At 42.8% G+C, this 17221-nt stretch overlaps 2 protein-coding genes across 10 annotated transcripts in view; one reads left to right on the top strand and one right to left on the bottom strand.

Moving 5' to 3' along the window:
* APOBEC2 (apolipoprotein B mRNA editing enzyme catalytic subunit 2) lies at window positions 1-13635 on the top strand. The gene is made up of 3 exons (XM_054491009.2): window positions 1-275; window positions 7849-8413; window positions 10611-13635. The coding sequence occupies exons 1-2, from the start codon at window positions 145-147 to the stop codon at window positions 8390-8392; spliced, it is 675 nt and encodes a 224-aa protein (XP_054346984.1). The 5' UTR covers window positions 1-144; the 3' UTR covers window positions 8393-8413; window positions 10611-13635.
* OARD1 (O-acyl-ADP-ribose deacylase 1) overlaps window positions 13304-17221 on the bottom strand; it is a 6119-nt gene continuing 2201 nt past the window's right edge. For 3 of the 9 annotated variants that reach the window (XM_054491010.2, XM_054491011.2, XM_054491012.2), the window contains exons 4-6: window positions 16587-16645; window positions 15353-15465; window positions 13304-13952 (exon numbers count right to left, since the gene is read on the bottom strand). In XM_054491010.2, coding sequence (XP_054346985.1) covers window positions 13850-13952; window positions 15353-15465; window positions 16587-16645 — 275 coding nt within the window. In that variant the 3' untranslated portion in view covers window positions 13304-13849. The remainder of the gene's footprint in view (window positions 13953-15352; window positions 15466-16586; window positions 16646-17221) is intronic. The other 6 variants (XM_063666192.1, XM_063666194.1, XM_063666193.1 and 3 more) reach the window with 2 other exon arrangements.

Here is a 17221-nt window from a genome sequence, read left to right on the forward strand (position 1 = left end):
CGAAGCCTGGCCTGCTGGGTCCTTTTCCCGTCATCCCCAGCCAGATTTAGCTGCTGACAGCTGCTTGGGACTCTGCTGCCAGGGCCTGGCCCAGATCTGCCTGCCTCTCCTCTCTCTCAGTGACTCCTGAGCCACAGACCCTCCATGGCCCAGAAGGAAGAGGCTGCTGCGGCCACTGAGGCTGCCTCCCAGAATGGGGAGGATCTGGAGAACCTGGATGACCCTGAGAAGCTGAAAGAGCTGATTGAGCTGCCGCCCTTTGAGATTGTCACAGGGTAAGCCTCAGATGTGGGCCAGGGTTCTGCTCCCTAGAAGAGTGCAGGCTTGGGGTAGGCTGTGGAAATTCAGGATGGTTACATTAGGTGTCAGGGCCAGCTACAACCCTGCAGCAGTGAGAGTGCACCAGTGGGCCCGGCAGGGGTGGTAGGGGACCCAGCGGCAAATTCTCATGGCTTCTCAGGGTGACACCTTGGGCTGTCTAATCAGGGAGAGGTAGGAGGAGCTCCTTGGAGGCAAGAGCCCAGGGAATAAAACCACCCTTCAGGCCTCCTGGTATTGGGACAGCCACCTGCCTCTCTGGGTAGAAGCTTAGTCCCAGGGAGTTTGGTGAGGACAGAAGATGAAACTGGCACATCTATATGTGGCTCCGGTCAAAGCACCCCTTCCCCTCAACTTCTCTGTTCCTGAGTGGGTCTCTCCGCTAGCCATAGGCCTCTAGCCCTTTCTTTAGAGCTTCTTCCTGGAGTAGATGCTCCCAAGACAGGAAAAATAGATCCATCCTTTCCCAAGACTCAGAAGCAGCTTTTTTCTTATTAAATCTTTTGAGTCTCCTCAGGGGCTGTCCCACAGAGAAACAGAGAAATTACATGCAGATAACGCAGCCCAGGAGCTTATGGACACAGGAGCTGTTCTAGCATGCTCAGGCATTGCCTGGAGGAACTGGGACCCAAAGAAAAGGGTCTACAGACTGCAAGGAGGGGGCTGTGTGCAGGGTACCTCTGTCTTATCCAGATTATGCCATCTCCAGGAATAAAACTAAGTAGTCTTCTTCCTCTTCCCTTTCTATTCCTGTAGTGGAAGACCCTTCTAAATCCTGAGCAAAGAATAAAAAGAGAATCTATGAGGCCATATTTCCTCCCTGAACCAAACGTTTCCTTCATGGGGTCTCCAGGAATGCCCACAGGCAGGGTGGGTGCGAGACTAAAAGAAATTTCAGGAAGAAAGGAGGCATGATGCTTTCAAGGGGGAAAGGAAGCCCTGAGTGGCAATTTGGACTTGATATTTCAAGCTTGACAAGTGATTTTCCCGTCAGCCACAGTTTTTGCACTTATAACATGAAGATCTATAGTAGTAAGGTCCCTTCCAGCTCAGATGTTTTCTGATTTCCAAGAGAACCTAAGGGAAAATGCACCCTATTTCCTGAGGCAAGAGTAGCCCCTGAATTTCCATTTGCCCATGCCTACCCAACTAATCTCGCCCTCATCCTAGGATTAAGGGAGCAGCTGGGCACAGATTAATATAGACACAGGGAAAGCCTAAGGCAGCCTGGCCGGGAGAGTCCTCAATTCCAGTGGCTTTCTTATGGAAGGAGAGCCTTTTTCTAACACCTCAGCATCTGGTATACGCTATCCTTAGTCATACACACACGCGTGTGCACACTACACTCTGTGTGGCATTCCAACACAGAGGCAGGGTAGGTCAAGAACAGAATTAGACTATGTTTGTTCAGCTGAACTTGCTTTGGGGGTCCCAGAGTAATGGATCCTGAAGGGTTAAGTCCACTGATACAACTTACATTTGTCCAGGGCTTTATAATCACAACATAGTTTCATGAACATGAGACCATTCAACACTCAGCACAAAGGTAGGAGAGGGAGATATATTATTGCCACTTTACAGAGAGGGAAACCGAGACTCAGAGAGATTGAATGGTATGTCCAAAACCACAGAACTGGTAGGTGGCACATCTTCTTACTCCCAGCAAAGTATCCTTTCTACTGGTCTCTTATTCATTCTGGATCCTAGGTTTCCCAGAGCTCCACGTTATCTCCATCTGGGAGGTAGTGAGGACCCAAGGCTCAGAAAAAGAGGCACAGAAGGGGCAACGTTCTGAGCATTCTGTGAACAGTTCAGGTGGGAGGCAGTGCCCTGAGTGTTTCCTGGCCACAAGTAACAGCTGTAAAGAGCTGTCTCCTGGGCCCCTCTGGGTAAACAGATGGCTTAAAATAGCCCAGAGGTGCAGTTGGGTCTGTACAGGGAGAGGGTGAGGGAATAGCTTTCCTCTCCTTCCCTCTTGAGATGCATTCCCCCCAGGACTTCCTCCTGGAGTCAAGGGGGTCAGCAAAGCAGCTCCTTTTCTAGCCTGGTCTCCTATAGGGAAGATCTTTAGTGCTCCTTATATTTGGGCCAAAAACTAGCAGAAGAGCAGGTGGCTTTTCCGGAAACAGTCCGACATGAGGAGGGTAGCTGGTAGGAAGGAGAGATGCCCAGCTCATAGCGATTCTGGTTGAATAGGGCATTCAGGATAGAAAGCGGAACTGAGCACATTAACAAAATAACATGGTAGAATGTTCTGGAAAAGGGCCTAAGCCTGCCGTAGAGTGCTGAAGCCAGCTCCTGTTGGTTCACAAGTCTCTTCCCAACTCTGCATCCAGTGATATCACCTCAGGAGCTTGAAATCTCTGTAATGGGAGTACTTACCTTATGGAAATCAGCAAACTTTAGAAATCGGGGATTCTTCCTTCTATCAGAGAGCTGAGTGTTACACTTATCAGCACACCATTGAAAACCAGAAACCTCTGAAAGTGAGAGGAAGAGCAGTGGGAAAGGGATCAGGTTTGGTAATGCTTAAGACGGAGCTCTGAAGGATACAATTTGAGGCCTGGAGAAGGCATCATATGTATCATACATCAATTTCCTTTTTCTTTTTTGGAGATGGGGTCTTGCTTCTTGCTCTGTTGCCCAGGTTGGAGTGCAGTGGTGCAGGTGCAATCACAGCTCACTGTTGTCGCAACCTCCCGGGCTCAGGTGATCCTCCTGCCTCAGCCTCCTGAGTAGCTAAGACTACAGGTGCATGCCACCACGCCCAGCTAATCTTTGTATTTTTATAGAGATGGGTTCTGACTGTGTTGCCCAGGCTGCTCTCAAACTCCTGGCTTCAAGCAATCCTCATGCCTCAGCCTCCCAAAGTGCTGGGACTACAGGCGTGGGCCACTGTGCCCAGACTAGCTTTGAGTGTCTACTGTTGTCCAAAACCTTAGAAGTTGGATTACTCACTCTTTCAGGTGAGGAAACTAAACCTCAGAGGGATTAAGTCATACGGCCAAAGCTTGTTGATGGAGTAGGATGTGAACCCCAGGACTGTCTGACTCCAAATCATCACACTGCATCCAAAAAACCAGAGAGGATTCTTTTTATATTTACTGAATAAGAGTTGTTCATTTACTGCCTGTTTCCCCTGTTAGTATTTAACCTCTATGAGGACAGCACTTTGTCTTTTTCACTGCTTTATCCTTAGCACCTAGCTCCTGATAGGTACTCAATATGTATTTGTTGAATAAATGAATGACCTAATGAATAAAAACCTTTTGGGTGGTTCTTAGGATCTCTGTCAGACAAGATAGGGAATGAACTGGGGGAGGGTTTCTTGAGGACAGCAGCTCAGGGTGTATGACGATCCAGCAGCACTAGGCTTAGGTAAGAATTTCCCTGGCTCATGCCAGCTTCTGGACACAGCACGTTTTAGCGGAGCTCTGGGGCACGAGAGCTGGTTGTCTCCCCAGCTTTCCAACCCAGTGAGAAGTGATTGTGGCTTTTTTGCCTGGCAGCACCCTTGATGTGAGCTTGGCTTTGTCTCTAGTTATGTTGTGTATGTTTTTACAGAAAGCAGAACCTCCTATCCCAGGGATTATTATGGAACAAAGATAAACGACACACACAGTGATTCTTCTTCCAACCACTTCTTTAGCTACCAGTAGTTTACTCTAGCCATGTAAGGAACACAGAGAGGCAGTGTCCAGAGGAGAAGGGTGAGATAAGGAGTGAGGGGACTTCGACACCAGTTAACACCAGCCACAGCCCTTTACCCTCACCCTGGCCTCTGGAGCACACTGGGTGGTATGTCATCAAGAAGAGAAGGCGGCCCACTGACTCTGGCCAACCTGCCTTCCACAGAGGGTTGGGGGCAGGTCAAAGCTCAGGTGTGAAGACCATGCCTACCAGGGAAAACAGGCAAGTTCAGGGCTTCCCTTGGGCAAAATCCCATCCAGTCCCACAATCTGGAGTTCCCTTCTCAGCTCTAGGGAGTCAGGCTGCTAGAACCCTCTGCTCCTGCTCTTACTACTCTTTCTGATTATGCCCACTCCTTGGTATCTGAAAAGTGGTCTGAAAGCAGAAGGCCAATGAAACCAGCAATCCTCCCTCTTTCACGCCAGTCATCAAAAGGTCTAGTGAGGGAAAGCTGAAACAAGTCAACACATGATTACCTATGAGTAGATTTTTCCACTCATGGATTATTCTGGAGCAAATATTTAATCTCAGTCCAGCTTCAACTGCCCTCTGGGTTGCTTCCTTTCACAGTATAGATTTATGCTTAGAAAATTCAAATGTTTTGAACGTGAACCTGAGAAAAATATATTACATTTACCCACATCCCTTCTCCCTCCATCAAGCAGATTATCTTCCCAATTTTTTTTCTAGATCTTTGGACTCTCTGTTTCCTCCCAAGTGAATTGAAATGCCCAGTAGCCTGGGTCTAAGCAGATGAAGTGTGACTGGCCTTGTTTGCAGAAAGTATGAGGAAATGGTGCTTAACAAGGTGCTATCAGAGGCTGGGGAGAGGGAATAGAAATCAGGCTGTAGGTTTCTATGCATGAGGAAGTGACTGGATCAGGGAAAGAAATCTACTACCAGCATCTCTCTCCTGACCACCACACACCACCACCACCCCACCACCACCACACACAGACACACACACACACCCCTTTACCAGTAAAATATTTTCTGGGTTAAATGTAAAGGGCTATAGTTAAATATGATACTTAGGCCTATCATGCTACTTAAAAAAAACTGCTGGTGATGATTTAACAAGTTAGGTGTCATTATTTCCTTCCTTCCACTAGTGGGCATAATAGTGTTAATTTATTCTGTGAGTCTACAAAATTGCCCAAGATGGCCATGTTGTCTAGCTCCCTGGAGAAATTCCAGACCTCTACTACCTCTGTTCTCCTCGTTTCCCCCCAGGACCTAGCTATTTCGGTCTGTGAGAGGCCTAAAGAATCTTATCTGACCTTTTTGCTCCTTCTAGAAGACCAAGAAACCCACTCACAAATCAAGCAAGTTTAGTCTCTGAGCAAGCCCAAGGGAACGACTAGGAACCAAACCTTCCCTGCCTTTCCTTTGCTCCTTGAAAGCACTTCTTTTCCTGAGGCATCTAGTCCAGAAGGCCCTGCTGAGGGACAGAGTAGATTCTAGGGCTGCTGGCCAGAGGGGCTGGAAACCGATATTTATAGAGATGACCTTTCTTCCTCTCCCTTGGGTTTCAGGTTTCTTTGGGTCTTCTCCTCTTGCCTAGGGAAGAGGAGGAGGGGAAAATGTCAGAGCTTAAGAAGGGCAGAAAGAAACAGTCACCTCACAACCACCAAAGCCAATTTGCAATTGCATGCTGGGCCAAATTCACACTGGCCTAAATTCATACTTTCAGCTGAGCTATAGGGAGCTCCAGAAGGAAAAGAGGGACCACACGGCAGCTACTGTTTAAGCTTCCAAGCTATTTGAGTAGCCATGAATATTTGCCAGGGTTCCACCTGATAATCCATCATATAGGTGGCCCTGGATTAGACTTGGGGAGGGGGGCAAAAGGCCTTGAAGAGCAAGTTTGGGCAGGAAAGGTAAGCTCTGTGCTTCTCCAAAGCAAAAAGCCACTCCAGGAAGTGAAGGGACCATTTGGCAACTGGTAAAGTTGAGGAGTGGTCTGGTGGGGTGAGTACCTTTAGGGAGCACTCACTATAAGTGAACACCTAACAGGGACTGAGAAGACGAGCAGGGAAACATCAGGCGATCCATTCTCCTAAAATGTTAAGTAAACAATAAACACTTCCAACTAGGGACAGAGGGGCTTAGAGAGCTAAGTATAGTACCTGAAGGAATCCTGGGGCTGGGTTCTCAAACACATCCATCTCCACAGTGGAAAATGAACCTGACAGCAAGGGACATGGAAACTTGGGTGGATACATTTTGGTGATGGGTGGGGGTGAGGGAATTCTTCAGGGAAATAAGTCAAGTTTACTCATATCTTTGGCATCTGCTGCTCATCCCTAGGCAGCCAAGGCCCTGGGATACCAGGGATTCCCCTGCAGCCCAGGGAGTCCGTTGACTTCTTTGGGGAAAGAGAAGAGGTGGAGACAGGCAATAGTAGAATTAATGGTGCCATAGGTATCTCTTGGGGCAGCCAGAGAGATTACATTTTTAAAAAGGAAAACATTGAATCTTTCTAGCTGGTACTCATCTCCTCCTCTCTTGACATTTTTCATCTCTCCTATTAAAACTTCATTTTCTTTGGACTTCAAACTTGAACAAATCTTGCCTATTTTAGAAAAACACACACATACACATAAAAGTAAAAACAATCTTCAACTCTGATATCTTCTCTGGCCCCTCTCTTTTTTCTTCTCCTTGTTATTACCAAAATTTTCAAAATTCCTGGACTTTTCCTGCTGTTTTCATTTCCTAACCATCCATCTCCTCCTCAAAGACACCCATATAATTCATCACCAAGTCTAGTGTCCTAAGACACCTACTAGACTTGTTCAATTTGAGGCTTTTCCTCAGCTTCACACTATCTGCATATTGCCACGACCGTAATCTTGCATGGACATCACTTTTATTGTTTTCCTTCTCAAGAACCTGTAACAATTCTCTACTGCCTCCCCAATCAAGGCTAAACTTTCGAGAACCTTCATAATACTTCCTCTACTGTACCTATCCAATTTTAGCAGTCTTATAATGTTCTCAGCTGTTTTATTTACATCTTCTCTGTCCAGCTGCAATCTAGTTGCTAAATTATAAGCATCTGGAGGGCAGAGACCAAGTCCTTTAAGATTTGGAGGTGATTCAATACTAAATACAGGCTTAATTATCCCAAGATACCCTTGAGTAGTCTGTCCTCACAGATTAAAATTCTTGGACACTTACCATGTGACAATCCCTTTACCTGAAAGTAAACAGACTTGAGAAGTAGTCACTTGAGAAGGAGAGCATGTTATTGCAAGTTTTAGGCCATTTCATGCCAAGATGCAATTTACATGAGTTACAAGGGAGAGAAAAGAAAGCATAAAATGCTCTGCAAAATCTTTGTTTTGTTCTGTCATGAGAAATTTTATATGCTTGCTACTTACCTGGCCACTTATTGGAATCATCCAGAGAGCTTTTTAAAAATACTGATGCTTGGACCACCTCTCCACATGTTCTGATTTAATTGGTCTGGCATGATGCCCAGGCATTGACATTCTCAGTCTTCTAGGTGATTCTAAGGTATAGGCAAGTTAAAGATTCAATGATTTAGAAACGTAGGGGTATGTTGTGCTGGAAGAGTGATGGTGGAGACAATGTCCCAGTAGAGTGACCAAAATGCACACCTCAATCCAAATTCTCCTCTCCTTCAGATAAACCCTTCTGAATTTTTTAATGCTTTTTTTTTTTTGTCACTGATGTTACCACAGACAAGACCTATTTATATTAAGAGTGAATGCATTTCTGAAATACTGATCTGGAAGAGCTACCTACTCTAGGCTGGTTCTAGAAACAAGAACTCATCATTCTTTCCTGTCCTTTTGTCTCCTTGACCTACAGAGAACGGCTGCCTGCCAACTTCTTTAAATTCCAGTTCCGGAATGTGGAGTACAGTTCCGGGAGGAACAAGACCTTCCTCTGCTATGTGGTTGAAGCACAGGGCAAGGGGGGCCAAGTGCAGGCATCTCGGGGATACCTAGAGGATGAGCATGCGGCTGCCCATGCAGAGGAAGCTTTCTTCAACACCATCCTGCCAGCCTTCGACCCAGCCCTGCGATACAATGTCACCTGGTATGTGTCCTCCAGCCCCTGTGCAGCGTGTGCTGACCGCATTATCAAAACCCTTAGCAAGACCAAGAACCTGCGTCTGCTCATTCTGGTGGGTCGACTCTTCATGTGGGAGGAGCCGGAGATCCAGGATGCTCTGAAGAAGCTGAAGGAGGCTGGCTGTAAACTGCGCATCATGAAGCCCCAGGACTTCGAATACGTCTGGCAGAATTTTGTGGAGCAAGAAGAGGGTGAATCCAAGGCCTTTCAGCCCTGGGAGGACATTCAGGAGAACTTCCTATACTATGAGGAGAAGTTGGCAGACATCCTGAAGTAGGGCGACTGGGCTTTGCCTCACGTGAGTTTTCCTGGTGCCATGGCACCATAACGTTATTATGTTAACTCCAGTAGAAGGTGTGAGGTCAGGTAGAATGTGTGATACGACTGATTTTCCTTTGGAAGGGTTTCATTTCTCTGCTTTTGACTGGTTGCAAAAATAGTTTAGAACATGCCTCTTTCCTCTGAATCCCTCTCTGAACTTTTCCCTCCCACACTTTTGTATCAAAGTGACTTTCCCCTAACTTAGAATACTCAAGGTTGACAGGAATCCTAAAACTTTCATGAGGCAAGATGACCTTCTTCGGTAAGATTTAGATGGTGCAAGCACCTGCTACTGAACCACAGCAGAGAAGACACTGAAATCCTGAGTATGCCCCTGTGTACATGTCAGGGATTACTAATTCTAGACACCTTCTAGATGCCCTGCTCCCATATCCACTGGCAATCTTACCATTCCATTTTTCTCTAATGAATGTTTTTTAGTCCTTCAGGGCCAATTTTTTCACTTATGGTAATTTTTAAATTCCCCAAATGGACTGGTATTTAACTTTTTTTAAGCCAGACCTGCTTTCATGTTTTCAAACAAATGGCTTACACTTTGAAGGAGACCAATAATTGCTGTGTGAAAATATAATACGGGAACATTTTCCTTATGTTGAGAAGACCTCAGTAGAATTCATGAAGGATGTCAAATGCAGGAATGGGGATAATATAGCAACAAGCTAGTCCATGCAGGAATATTTAAAGAGTTAAAAAGACATGTGTAAATCAGGCAGCAGCTCAGAAGTAACCTCTTACAGATATCAAGAGGTGATAGGAGAAAGATTAGCTATTTAAGCAAATAATTAGGACACAATTAAGGCCAATTTGGCCTCTTGCTGAGGGTAAATTAAACTCTAACAGAAACAGGCCAATTAACCCTCAGGAAAGAGGGCTAAAGGATCCTTTACTATCTTTTTTGCATTTAGTCTAATCGAGTTTGCGCCTACAGAAATGCTATGACTAAGCCCCCTTTGCAAGGCCCCAGTTACTGATCAAAATCTTCCAGTAATAGAGGAGGGGTACTCACGACACTCTTACCCAACTTTAATCCTGCAACAACTCACATATTACTAAAACATGAGAACAACAAGCTTCCATGAAGATAATTTACTTCTGGTCTTTCTCACTCCTAACACCCTTAAGAGAAGATGTTGCTTCATAGACACGCTTAGGAAATATCAATGTTTCAGAGCTTGATGTTGGCAGGTGTTTTCTATTAGACATGCACATGGGCACCTGATCATTCTCAAGCTGAGCATTTGCCAACCCATGAAGATACAACTTTCAGCCATTTCTTTTAAAAAGCAGGACCCAGTCACTGAAGTCAGTGAGCCTATGATAGGGTATACTGTGTGGTACTCTGCTCACATAAAATAAGACACTTGATAGTGGTGAACAGTAGTCAAAACAGATTTCTGAGGTTGCCCTCTGAGAATATAAAATTTAACTTTTAAAATCTCTTGAAGATTTTGTTAGTGTATGTACTATCACTGTAATTATAAACCCAACATAGATCCTACAGACTAACTGGCAGCTTAAAATTTAACCCCAGTATACTTTCCTTTCAAACATCTTTCAGAGTCAAGGGCCCAGGTGCCTAATTAGCAAGTCCTTACGGCTTTTTTTTTTTTTTTTCTTCAGTGATTTCAAATATAACTGTATTATCTGGACCCATTAACATGCTTCCCTTCCCCTGTCTTCTATTTGAATTGCTCATGTTTGTGAAGGAAAAGGTTAAGATATACCAAGTTAAAAAAAACAAAACTGGCATGATCTAAAAGCCCAAAAGAACAACCCTGCTTAATTAAAATAATCTTGAGAAATGAGCATTTGTTAAATAAAGTGTCTTATTTTACATACTTCTTATTTCATCTTTTGTTTTTTTTAAAAAAATGACAAAATAGTATTTAATCCTATATTTAGTCAAAAGACCAGAGTTAAACCAGATCTCTTCTGGGGCTTTTTCTGTGTAAACCACATCAAAACATGAACAAAAGACTGGCTTCTGATTTAGTCAATCCTGGTACATTTACCCAATCCTGGAAAGGAAACTATGGAGGAGAAATCCAGGGACTTGTTGGGAAGTGCACACAGAAACCTTAGTTCAAAAAGAAACTAGTCATTGTTGGGGGCCAGCAGGGCTCTCAGTAACACATTTTCTTTGTTTTACCAAGGTCTTCCTGCTGCCACCAAGAGACAGCAATGACATGTACAGCCATCTGGGACATGCCTGTCTTCCTAATACCATTTGGAGCTGGACAACATTTGACACCAACCAATCATACTGGACAAGGCCCTTAGAGGACTTGAAATATACTTCTCACGCTGTAGTTTATTTAGGCTGTGCCTGTCTCTCTAATGCTGCTCTTGGGAAGGACGAAAGTGACCTGCAAAGAGAGAAATGCAACCATACATGGGCTCCAGTCAACTATGGGACTGAAGGTCCTAATTGCTCACCCAAGGGGGCTGCTTAACACAAACAGCCTCAGACCCAAGGTTTAGATTTCTGAAATATGCATTTTATGTTAAGTTGGGTATTTTTTTTAAGAAAGAAAAACAGCAACATTAATAAAAGAAGTGGTGTGTTTTTCCCGTGGCCAGATGTTTAAGAAACTTGAACGTCTGGAAGTTGCCACAGACAAGTGAGCTAGTCCCAGACACAGGGACACTCCAGGCTATGAACCAAACCATGGTTAAACCAGGACTTGCCTAGACAATGCAGAATAACTCTCCCATACAGACTTCTTACGAAAATCAAATGAGGGCCTTTCCCTTCTCTGAAGGCAAGTAATAGGGCAGAAGATGGAACAAAAAGCATGAGAAATCTAAGGTAGCCACATCCCAAATGCCAGTTAATAAGCAACTAGCTTCTTTATTAAAGAGGAGCGGGTGAAAAATAGTAGTTTAATGTTCAGATATACAATCATTTAAAAGTATTCAATACATGGTATTTGATGGTAATGGCAGAATGATGTCAAGTCTCTTTTTTTTTTTTTTTTAAAGGTTTGAGTCCTATGTGGAAGCAAAAATTCACAGGTGAATTTCCAGGTGTTTGCCAAACTCTAACTAGGTTTCCAGGAATAATGTATTCACTCTGATTACCAGGACATGCCTCCTTTCCCCAGGCTTCAAGTGTGATAAGTCGTCGGAATTTGACCCAAGACTACTATCGGCAAATGACAAAGTGCTTTATCACATTCCTGCCAAGTCCCAGAATTCCACTTACAGCCAATCCTGGATGAGACTAGGTTTTGTTTAAAGAATCAAGGCTCAAACGCCAAGAAAAAAAAATAATAATAAGAACCATAATCTCTTTAAAAGTAAAGGAAGCCTAGAAAATCCATGTTTTGACTTGTGTTAAGGTTTACAGATGGTACTCAATTTACAATGATTTGTCTTGCAATTTTTTGACTTTACAACGGTGCAAAAGCCATACACATTCAGTACACCCTTCAACTGAACTCAACTTAAGATGGAGTTACCCAGCCATAGACCTAACATAAGTTGAGGAGCATCTGTGATTGCAGAGTTAAGCAAAATATTTTAAATTTCTTTAAGTTTCTTATCCCCCACTCTCATTTTCAATTTTGTGTATTTAGACAATCTCTCCTTCCTTTTTCCCTTCAACTTTATGTGGACAAAAGCAATGCTTCAAGAAAAGCTTCAATCTAAAAGTTTGATAATGAACTTGACCCTCCACTGCCCCTACCCCAACAACATGAAGAACTTGTCTGTTCCACCTAGAAATACAAAAGTGAAATACTTTTTTGAAACTGTTGCCTCTTATCAGGCTGATATGTGATAAGAACACCGTCTAAAGTACAAAGATTATATTTAACCAGTACTTTCCTGGTGTTTTAACCAGCCCCTTCTAAAATACAGTTGTTCTTTCATACTCGGGAAAGCAGCAAGTCCTGTGACAGATCCAAAGTCACTCTAGGGAGAAAATCAATAGCAAGTCTGGCTGTTTTAACTCTCAACACCACTGCAAGGGAAAACAAGAAAATGTCTAGTTTCCCGAATAGCTCTCATACTGAACCATTGGCTAAATCCATGAACTTTATTTTCCTACCATGACCACAATAGAGGACTAGTCCTTGCAGCTTCGGAAGAAAAGAGGACTAATATTTAGACCCCAGCTGGCTGCACATCCAAATCTTCTATGGAGGTTAAAAACACAAAAGTGGCCATCCCACTCCACCACCCATTTTTTTTTTTTTTAATTGAGATAGGGTCTTGCTCTGTTGCCCACACTGGGGTACAGTGGCACAATCACAGCTCAATGCAACTTCAACCTCCCGGGCTCAAGCCATCCTCCCGCCTCAACCTCTAGAGTAGCTGGAACTACAGGCCTGCACCACCACACCCAGCTAATTTTTAATTTCTTTTTTTTTGTAGAGACAGGGTCTCGCTATGTTACCCAGGTTGGTCTCAAACTCCTGGGCTCAAATCATCCTCCAGTCTCAGCCTCTCAAAGTGCTGAGAGGACAGGTGTGAGAATTTTTTGAGAGGAAGTGGCCTTTATTTTTTTAAAGAAGACTCATAAGGATTTTTGAGAATCACTGATTTATTGGGTCACTACTCTGTGCTAAGTACTCTGCCAGGCATTTAACATATATTATTTCACTTGTTCTCATGATTAAATTCAGGCAGGTTCAATCACAGAAACCATGCAGTGGACAAAAGAGAGAAAAAGTTCACCATGAGGAGAGTCTAAAAACCTGCCTTTTGACTTGTCTATTTTTATCTCTTATTTCTCACTTTGCTTCTCCTCCCACTTGGACCCTTTGTCTGACTGTTTGAAATTAAGTTGCAGGTGAACCCTCCATTACCCATGCCCAGAACAAACAGACATAAGCACAGAACCTCACTAACTCCCCAAATTTTTATTTTTCCATTTTTATCACCACAAATTTCTTGGTAACAATGTAGAATTTAATTTTGTAATTAAAACAAAAACTCTCCCCTAGGAGGAATCTGATGACATAAGGATAACACCAAGTTATGTGCACAAACGACAAAAAATGCCAAACTAACTGGAATGATCATCCATACTGAAATTTCTCTTAAAAAGCAGAGAAGGAGAACCAATGCTGCCACCTAGTGGCCAGCCAAACAAATCAGGTAGCATACTGGAGAAAAAGGTCATAGTCCGGACAATCTGGTTTCCCTGCCTATTATCAAGCCACCTACTCCTTACTTTTCCGCAAAAAAACACAACAGCATATCTTAAGCGACCCCTCCTCCACAGTCATAGTCCAAATACTTGAATACAGCAACCAAAGTCTGTCTTGTTAAACACACTACTTCTCATGAAACTTTCCTCTGCCTATTTTAACGTAGGTTTGCCCAGTCTTATGGCCCAGTAGAGATGACACAGGAGAACACGGAAACATCCAAAATGTTCACTGGTTCAGAGTGTGTACACAGTAATTTTGATGTCTGTTGCCTCAAATACCTCCTCGATCATCGCAGATACATTTTCCCATTGCAGACGATCAAGACCACATCCAATCCTGAAAAAGACAAAATATCTCCATTGATGGTAATGAAAGTATCTAGGAAACTGCTCCTCTCTTTTAAGCTATATCCACTCAAAGCATAAAAACAAATAATCTAGTCTGACACCCTTATGGACAACCATGGTAGGACTTTGGAAGTCAATTCTTGTTGTGAGTCACCGAAGACCATTCCTAGACAGCTCTAACATCCAAAAACTATCACTTCTGTTTGCCTAATAAGATACTACTTTCCAACTATTTCATGCTACATTTAGAAATGTATAACTGTCATGACATGAGAGACTCATTATCCCTCTATGACTACTGACTAAAATTGGCTGTGGATGGATGGGGAAAGGTTGGTATTTTAAAAATGCACGTATGGTAACAGAATGTTAACGAAAATAAGAAGAGGAATGAGGTACAGGATCTGCAAAAAAGAAAGTCAAGATGGAATGCTGGGAAATGGTGAGATGGTTGCAATCCAGGAGTAAGGTCTTTGCAACACCCTGGTAAGAATAAACTCAGTCCATAAAACTCTACTACTTGGCACCTTCCAAGATGTTACTCTAGTGATCCTCAACACGCCTAGGGAAAAAAGAGACCTAAAATTGGTAATTTCATGTCATAATGTGATAACTAAGTCCATAAGGAATTGTGATTTAAAAAAAAATAGTTTCTGATATGTATGTACACCATAAATATGTCAAAGACCAGTGTAAAATAAGGGACATTCGAGGCCATATTCAAAGTAAAGCGGGGCTCAAGATAAAATTGCATGTATGCTCAGCATTGACTCAAAACTACCAGGGTGACAGGAAGAAAAGAGGTGAGGCCCATTTCCTGAAAAGAAAGCAAAGGGACTACTGAACCCTCAATGTCATTCCCTAGATTCCCAATAGCTAAGATCTAAGAAGCTACATCAGGGACAGATCCTTTGGCTATTACCCATACTGACCAAAACAAGCACGCGGTATAAAAGGGAATAATTTACAACTTTCTTGACACAAAGTAATAGGTCTGGGAGATGGGACGTGGTCCAAGAGGGAAACCACCATTGCTCAGTCTTGATTCTTTAGCTTACATTGCTTCAGGAATAAAGGCCAAGCTTCAAGCAGAGGGTGCTGAGAATTCAACAAATATGGCTGAATGACAATGGTCGCTCTCTGCTAAGCAGGCTGAGGCAGATGTATATTTCAAGGTAATTGTCCTGATTCATTCAACTCAAGCTAGAAAATGGCTGTGCCTTGGCCTAAGGCCAGACAACTGGTTCACTGGTGGTTTTACAAAATTTTGACTTTTGTCCACCTTTAAATCTATATTTTGGGTTAAGCTTTTAAGTTGTTTGTCTTTGGGTAAGACAGTAAACCCCACCAATCAATTAAATCTCCATTTAGGGCCATGGATTTCCTTGCCTGGGCATGGAGAGGTCGGTGACTCCATTCTTCAGACAATGAGACTTCATTGCCTCTAAACTCTTCTGTAAGTTTTCATAAGTTGGCTTGTGCGAAGCCCTTTTCTTTGTAATCTGAACACAAAGGATTCAAACTTTCATCATCCCAAAATGATAGCCAAAGAAAAGTCATCACATTCCCCCAACATCCTGATAATTAAAAGAGTAAGCACATTTTTATAGAATTAGTCTAGAGCAAGGATGACAAATGTCATATTGCCCTTTCCACACTGTTATGGGAGACCTTCAAGAAAATCCACTAAATAGAGGCTGAGAAACCCAGACTCTGCCACGCAGCAATCTTTCCTTTTCCTAGGAAACCCATGAGATTAGCAGGTGATGCCTATTGTCAATATTTTTAAGCAAGGTAAGTGAAGTCTCTGTGCCACTTCCAAGAGATAAGCTGCATATCTGTAACAGGGAAGAAAGCATACCACCTGAAAATTCCCTGCTAAAAGCCTCTACTTATTTAGAAACTGTGCTTGCTTGCTTTTTTTCTCTCTATATAAAACAACAGAAAAAACTGGTCGGGTCCCAAAGTAAAACCACTGGAAGCCACATAAGCTTTAAGGACAGAATTCAAAGGGGCTAGGACATCTCCCCACTCAGTTTGTCATCCAGATCAGGCCTGTAGTGGGTTAGCTGTAAGTTACCCACCACCACCACTAAGGAAGCCACACCCTTTCAGGGACCAAATGCCATCCTGGACTGTTGAAGAACCCCACATTCAGGCAGTAGTTAGGAGAGGAGCTAGGTATTATTTGGGACTGCACTTATTATTTTTTGTTTTTATTCACCCCCTTGCTATCAGTGTGATATTTGACATGGAATAAGAGAAAAGCTCCTTTGGGAAATCTGTCTCTTGAGACATTATTGTTTTATCTCACTCTGCCTAGGAAATATAGTATGGCAGGCATTCCTAACTTTTGCAAGTCTTAGAACAGGCCTATGGTAAATGACACACGACTTTCCCACAGAGCTGGGATGCAGCCTCACATTTCTTTCCAACCCAGTGCTCCAAGTAGCCGCCATCACTGGACTGGAGTTGTCATAAGATAGGAAGCTTTTTGACATTCTTAGTTGTCTAGAATAGAACATCATGATCAACACAAATGCAGTGCAGCCCATCTGTTCACAAATCCTTAAAATGTATTAAGAATTGGCCCTGAAAAAAAAAGGAATTGGCCCCATCTTACCAAGTAATATATATATCGCCCATCTCTCTTCAGAACAGCCACTTCTCCAGATTTCTTTTCTAAGAAAAAGTTATTTAATAGTAGAAATGAAAAAGAAAACCAAACACTGATCTCTAAAGATTTTAAAATCTTTACAGATCTGAGTTTACCTCAGAACTAGAAATAATTTTCAACACTAAAGAAGGGAATAGGGAAGACCTATTGTCTCCCACAAACGCTTTGCTTTTTATCAGCATTCCCAAATACTATATTCCTTAACTTACAGCTTTCTTACAGTCATGTTTCCTCACAAGCCATCTTTTGTCCCGCTACTACTTTTAAATATACCCTCATTTGTCCACAAACTTTCTCTATTGCCTTGAAATTGTTTTATAGTGTGTAGTTTACTTGCCAAATGTGTATTTACTCAATAATTATCTTTTTACATACAAAGAGCTGTATAAGGCATTATGAAGAATACAGATATATAAAAAAGGAATTAATTATTACAGACTTTTCAATCCAGAGAAGATATCATCATTACAAATAACTATAATACAAAGCAGTAAGAATTGCTTTTGTCTAAGGCTAAGAATCACTGGGGACACTGATTTTGTTAAGCCTGGAACGTGGTCTGAGAAACTGCTTCAGAAGAT

This window comes from Pongo pygmaeus, chromosome 5, assembly GCF_028885625.2.
Source record: "Pongo pygmaeus isolate AG05252 chromosome 5, NHGRI_mPonPyg2-v2.0_pri, whole genome shotgun sequence".
Taxonomy (NCBI): domain Eukaryota; kingdom Metazoa; phylum Chordata; class Mammalia; order Primates; family Hominidae; genus Pongo; species Pongo pygmaeus.

Excerpts from the sequence above, each read along its gene's own strand:
- APOBEC2 (XM_054491009.2), top strand. The coding sequence starts at position 145 with ATGGCCCAGAAGGAAGAGGCTGCTGCGGCCACTGAGGCTGCCTCCCAG. Across the intron at positions 276-7,848 it reads CCCTTTGAGATTGTCACAGG|AGAACGGCTGCCTGCCAACT; the intron begins GTAAGCCTCAGA and ends CTTGACCTACAG.